The sequence below is a fragment of the Teleopsis dalmanni genome, chromosome 1 (genome assembly GCF_002237135.1).
Source record: "Teleopsis dalmanni isolate 2A chromosome 1, ASM223713v2, whole genome shotgun sequence".
In the NCBI taxonomy this organism is placed as follows: domain Eukaryota; kingdom Metazoa; phylum Arthropoda; class Insecta; order Diptera; family Diopsidae; genus Teleopsis; species Teleopsis dalmanni.
Genome location: NC_051846.1, coordinates 6,443,823 through 6,451,036, shown reverse-complemented (window position 1 = coordinate 6,451,036; position 7,214 = coordinate 6,443,823). Strand labels below are relative to the sequence as shown.

At 34.0% G+C, this 7,214-nt stretch overlaps 1 protein-coding gene across 1 annotated transcript in view; it reads right to left on the bottom strand.

Annotated features, from left to right (window-relative positions):
- Positions 1-6,924, bottom strand: part of LOC119673083 (protein tipE) — a 12,769-nt gene extending 5,845 nt beyond the window's left edge. Inside the window, exon 1 of the mRNA XM_038084306.1 lies at positions 5,332-6,924. Coding sequence (XP_037940234.1) covers positions 5,332-6,641 — 1,310 coding nt within the window. The 5' untranslated portion in view covers positions 6,642-6,924. The remainder of the gene's footprint in view (positions 1-5,331) is intronic.
- Between the last annotated feature and the right edge of the window lie 290 nt (positions 6,925-7,214).

Genomic DNA, 7,214 nt, shown 5'->3' with positions numbered 1-7,214 from the left:
CTTGCTCAAGTTTCTGAAATAAAAAAATATATAAAATATTAATATTAAATGTAATATATGTTTAAGTTTATTAAAATAAAATGCTGTATAATATACAAATATCATGTACAGTAGTAGTATCTCGATTCGATATAGGTTAGCTTAGGTTAGAGTGGCGGCTTTGTATACCAATAGCCGACTTGAGCTCAAATAATGGCCCATTTGGGTACCACAGGAATAGCGTTGGTTCGCATATTGACTAGGTGATCAGTATGTCGAAGAAGGCAACGACTCTCCCATTAGGTGAAGGTAAACCAACTTCACAGTTATATAAATCTGGTTAAGTCCCTAATATTGTAGGATGATAGCTTAGTCAGATCGAAAAGGAAAGATTTTTGTCCTAAGATTTTTGATCTTTTTTTATCTAAAGACACATGTGAAGAAACACAGTTTCCTCCACGTATCAGAGCCACAGCCGCGACAAAAGTCTTTATAAGAAAGATCTAGTCTCACAGGTCACTGCATAATAAGTAATTCTGCAGTGACCTGTCAGCACCGATACCGTAGTGCTGAGCATATTCCGCTTTAATTGAAGTAGTTGACTGGTACGTTTTTTGTCCAACGCATCTAGCTAGATTATTGAGGGAAGCATGGTAGTTTTGAGTTATGATTGATGTGGCTGTGGTGCTTACCAGTGATTTAATGGCAGCTTGGCTATCCGAGAAGATTGAAATAGTTACATCGGAGGTTTGATATAAAGATTCTCTAAATAACGAACGTTGAAATAATAACATACTTTAAAAAAAATTTTTTTTTTTAAAGAACGAAAATTGCATATAAATTGCAATCGAAATAATGAAAAACCTTCCCACTACACTTCGACACATACATTGATTTTTATATATGTTAGATACTCCTGATTTTAACATCAAATTAATTAATTAAATTAATTAAATAAATAACATGTTCGATCAAACGAGATATACGCCGAGATATACGAACCGGAATTTTGTTTTTCCGGTTTGTTTCCGGTTTTTAAAGTGATCATTAGTGTCCGCGTTTCCTGAATAATCTGCGAAAAAAACTTCAAGCCCGGCTCGTTATTGTGTTTCATAGACTGCTATGAAACTACTAAAATAGCCTGACCAAAACTCCAAAAAAATAGTTTCAATAAGAAAAACCATCACGCAGATATCCATTTTTTAGAACTATACTTTAAAAAAATATTTACATAAGGAGATACTGGCATCGACATATGTATACTCTAAGGCAGCCAAGCAGCTCTAACACCTCTATTAGCATTCACAGTAAATCAAAATTACTTTGCGAAAGGTTTGAACTTCTCCAAACTTTATATAAAAAGAACTCTGTGAGTAATCATTGGGCGACATGAAGTTAGTTAAAGCGCATACCCAGAATCTTTCTGCGGAGATAAACAATAGCTACAAAATAAATTTAACTTATGAATATTCAGTATATATTGCAGAACAACAACATGTTTTTCCGATTATCCTACAAAAATTGGATGTGTGTTCCCCAAAAAGTTTTTTTCCTTAATTTCATTGGACTGTTTAAGGAACTTAGCCATTAGTTACTTTTTGATAAAATATATTGACAGACAGATAAATACATTAATATTTTTTAATCGATTTTTATAGTTTGGGGGGTTTTCAAGGTATTTAACAATTACAAACATTTTTACAGACTTTATTCTATGTATGATAGTATTCTTATAGTAATAATGAAACAATACATTACGCAATAGGCAATGAACCAGTTTAACAAACGAATCGATAAATCAATAAATTTGCTTTCAATTATAACGCAATATTGTATAAGCAAAGTTCCAAGTTCCAAGTTCGTCAGTACCTCTAAGAAATTCATATCGGCATTGACTCAAATGAAATAATGCTCGTCTGGACACCCTATTACTAGGGATTCGATAATAATGAATCATAACAATTTTGTGAAGGAACATATAACACCTCTCTAAAGAATCAAACATTTTTGATGGATACCCATTTCTCAAACTATATCAGCACTTAGAAACATAGAAAATAATTGATTTGAAAAGGCTTATGCTAATTTCAAAAGTTTAAACCAATTTAAAAAGTTTATTCGAGTAAATAACAATTTTTGTAGACATGTTTCTCAATCTTAATATATCTGAACTCAAATTAATCACTGAGTTGTTAATAGGTCATTCTTCTGCTTACAATCACTTGTTATGTATGCAACTGTGAAATACAGTGTGGTCGTTCTATGCACCGGTCAGAAAGCTAGTACAGTGCCTTCATACGATATTCAGTCAGGCGAATAAAACTTATGCTATTACAAAACGTAATAACCTTTCCAGGTTCAGTATTCTGAGCTTCATTCAGTTCACTGAAAAACGAATGGAGATACTTGACTCGTTTTTTGGCAGTGCTCGTACCATGCGATTTAGTATTTTAAACTTCCTAAGCTTCATTCAGACTTTATAAAAACGCATCTAGAACCTCTACTAGAGGTACTATTTATATTTTGAGTCTTGGCAACATTGATTGCTGTCAGGTGTCAATTGACATTTCCATACGAAAGTTTAACATTATTAAACATACCCGTTATTTGTGTTATTTACAGTGATTTGTTGAGTGTTTGCGAAAAAATGGAATTAATGCAAGAATATTTTCGTGCGTTGATTTATTACGATTTTCGACGTAGATTATCAAGACAAAATTGCATCGATTAACTTACTTCCACATATACCTTTTGACGATGAAGCTCTATTCTCTGTCACTGTGAAACGCTGATACAATGAGTAAATCAGTTGTTGTGCAATAAAACATTGATGCTGAGATTAAGGAAAGCCTAGACATTAGTTCCACCACGATCGTTTAATCGTAAGAAAGATTTGTTCTGTTTGAATCCCCCACCATTTGACAAAATCTCAAAAGCATGCTTGATGTTCGCGCTCGAAATACTTTGAAGCAAAGGTTTATTATGCTTTTTTTTTCGGGAAAACTGGCAACTACTTGTATACTAATACAAAAACGTAAAAGGTTCAATGCCGAATGGTATACAACCATTTGTTTACCGGAAGTCTTCAAACAAGGATCGTCGGATCATTCTCCATCTTCAAAATGATAATGCGATTGCTCACACATCTCGTCTAGCAATCGACTATTTGAACATTCAAAAAATCAAATTGGTGTGTCATCCGCCTACTGATTTCAGTCCTCGTTTGCACCCAATGACTTCTTCTTTTTCCTGAACGTCAAAAATAAATTGCGTGGACAATGATTCGATTTTTGTCGGCGGAAGAAGCTGTTGTTGCATTTAAAAACCATGTTTTGAAGGTGGCTGAAGAAGAAAAGAAGGCTTTGACAAATGGTTCGACAACTTGGAAAAACAAAAAACCAATTTTCAACGACCAGTTAGTATTTTTTCATTAATAGGCTTAAAATATAAATAGTGACCATCGTATACGACTTTTAGTTAATCGATTGAAGCTTAGGCTATTACAAAACATAGTAATATCTTTTGGTTCAACATTCTACGCTTTATTCGATTGATTAAAAGTCATATGGAGGAACAGTTTCGCGTTTCTTACGATAGTAATATATCTTGGGTCAACGTCATAAGCTTCATTTGGTTTAGTTTAGAATTAGATTTTAAAACGGGTTGGGAACTTGTCACCACGTCACTGCATTCTTCGAGGTTATTGTAATATGCCCACTTTAGTTTCATAGATGAGTAGCTTTTAAGAACGCCATTATGTCCTTTGGAGAGATGTTGGCTAATTCCGTTATAAGTGGATAGGCAGTAGATAAGTACCGAAGTCTGAGTCTGGCGAGACTATCACAGTGACACAAAGTGTGTTTTGCTGTTTCCTCTTCATCGCAACAAACTCTGCAGCTATTGTCTCTAATAATACCGAGGTTCGATAGATGCTTTTTAACTCTGAGAAATCCTGTAACAAGTCGGATGCTACTTCTGTTTAGCATAAGTAGCTCCCTAGTTCTAGCTTTTGATTGATACGGTATGGATTCTTTAGCTTGTCTGCATGCAATTGTATTACCACAATCATTCTGACATGCTCCTTCCAGCCACTCGTTAATTTTAAGTTCGAAAAAGCTCCATGAAAGACCACAAAATGGTTGTTTCATTTACTTTACTGAAAGTCCTATGGAATTACTAGACTCGTTTTCTGATAGACTCGTTTTCTGATAGTTTTTCGTTTCACACGGTAATAGCACAAACTCTCTTGAGGGACCACATAATAGATTGCGTAAGTCGAAGTGTGCCATTATAAATTAATAAGTAATGTTTGTCTTTTATGATATATGTCAGTGCTATTCCAGTGCTACAATTATTGTTTTAAAACAAAATATGGGTGTAATGACAATTCATAACTTTAAATAGAGTTATAAATAACATTTCATGTAATTAGCTTGAAGATATAATACAGAAATACGATGTTTACTAGTAATAAATAAAGCTCAAGACTACGGCAATGCGTTGACCCATTTACCCATAAATGATACGCCCAAAGCAGTTTGAACGTTTAAGGGTTTCTTCTTCCAAGCGCACAGTTACAAAATAAATATTTGTCATATTGGGAATGTAAATAAAAAAGATATTTAACTAATTTTATGATTTCATCAATACTGAAAGGTTTAAAATAAATTGAGGTTTTATTATTTACGCAAACAAAAACAAAATCGTATATCAAAATTGCACAGCCTGACCAACACCCAGAATTCGTAGCTTGTTCCAAGCGACTACGCTTAACTAAAACAACATGTCAGCAACTTTTTTAATGAGCAATTTCGCAAAGGGTAGAAGCAGCGCGGTAAGGGTGCAGAAATCAATAAAGACATTTAACATGGAAGAAGCATGTATATATGTGACAGTGTATGTGTTGGTGCTTTGCACTACGTTTGTCCAATTACAAGCTTGTTTATTTCCTGCAATTTTTTACAATGGCGCTTAACTGCCGTAGAACAATAGAGGAGAAATGCACAAAAAGAAGACAATAAAGTGAAAATTGAAGGAAATTAAAGTAAATAGTTTTGTTTTATAAAAAAAATCTCTGCTAATATACAAATTACAAGATTTCATATTACAATATATACGTGTACAGTGTCAAATTCAAGAGATGATGGTATCAGCAATGCTTTTAGAAAAGGATAATGTATTTGCACAAGAGCTCGTATGTTCAATGCTCAATGACACTCGATATGAAAACACTTCAAGTACGAAAAAATTTACATATTGTTAAATAAAATAAATAAATGACATACGAGAGCGAAAGAGGGGACAAGTAGCTCAAACTATCAACATTATAGCGTCAACAACAATAGCACTTACCCTTGCACTGAGTTAGAAGTTGACAACACGCCATTGTCTAATGAGTCACGAGATAATTCATCTGCCATTTGTACTTTAAGCTGATGACCAAATGAATTGATTTCGGAATTTGGTGTCATCTGTGACCCCACCGGCGATTGAGCTAAATATTGACCTGGTGTAGCTATTGAACCAACTTGCGACACCGATGTTGTCATGCCAGGTCCACCATTTGGTAATATCACATCCCCGCAACTATCACCAGTTGTTAAGTCCATATTTATAACTTGACTGCCTGCTGCATTTTCCGCTAAGGCAGCATTATCACTATCATCAACTCCTTCTTCATCGATGTCCATATCCTCGGCATTTTTATCGAGTGGCGCTGTTTCTTCATCCTCATTGTATATTTTAAAGTACGCATATGTCAAATAAATCACCGATATTATAAATGATGGTATAGGTATGGCCATTGAATAAACCAAATTGAGCGTATTTTGCCAATAATCTAAGTCGCTTATTACTAAACTTGGATCGACTTTCGAATAGTAACAAGGAAATTTAATGCCAATTTTTGTATAACGCTTAAGCCAAATAGTACAATTGAGCATTGGTGGATAGCCGCAACCTTTAACATTAGGAAATAAGCGTGCACCCACATAAAAATAAGTTGAATTACTCCCCATCAGTCCCTCATTCAATTCCATAATTTCATCAAATGGACGACGTTCACTATTTATTAATGTACCAACACCACTTAAATCCTCATCTTGTTCTTCTTCAATTAAGTATGTATTTGTGCCATCGAAATGGAGTTGCTCCATATGCACATTACTACTACTGCCACTCTGCATATCTAGTGTGTCGAACGCTGTGGCGGGATTAGTGCTTTGACTATCGACGGCGTCGTAATCATAATCACGTATGGCACGCTCATAGCGATCAGTGCGCTTAACTGGCGGTATTTCACGTTCTGACTCTTTGAGGTTTATGTGATACTCGGTGACATTAAATTCATCCGTGTAATTATACATATTTAAACGATAATTAACGCGTATTTGTGTGCATGTGTATATATCTTTGGTACAACCCTCGCGACACGATGCCCACGAACAATTTTTTGCCCCATAATATGTTTCTGTTTCATAGGTCTCACATAATGCTGGCACCTCTTCAAACTGCATGAATATTGTTGTGAATGCAGGCTCAATCACAAATGGCACCAAAAATAGAAACGCGAACATACTAAATGTGCCAAGTAAAATGAAAAACGCTGTGGTATAGAAGAGCAACTTCTCCTTGAATGTACGAGCTTCGTGTTCATCACCCATTTTGTGGTAGTGGACGTGGACGTGGTTGCGGTATTTTGTTGTATTCTTTGTATTTGTTGTTCTTGTTGTTGTAGTTGTTCCGCTCGCTGTTAATGTTGATGTTGACTAAGCTGATATCGATAGTTGAGGTAATTTAGATTGGCATGTGTGCAGGATACTGTTACGATTTTACAGGATTTGATTAATGTATATGCAATGTGCTAGTTTTCGTCGTTGTGTTTGTTATTTTATTATTTTTCTATTAAATATTTTTTGTAATTAATTTAATTTTTTATTTATGTTTCTAGTGAATACGTGAATTCGAGTTTGAAGTGAACCGATGATACGGAGAAACGAAATTTGATTTATATTTTAGAGTTTCGAGTATAACTTTAATGCTTAAGTTTAATATAAATACGAGACTTAAATGATATTTTATTTATATTGTATATATCTAAATAGCTTAGAATATTATTCTTTTTCAAAAAGTAAATTTTTTATTATTTATAATTAATTATATGTAAATTTTTAAGTAGAATATTAAATATTATTACTTTATTTTTTACAGTGCAATTTATATCACAGGGGAGTTCG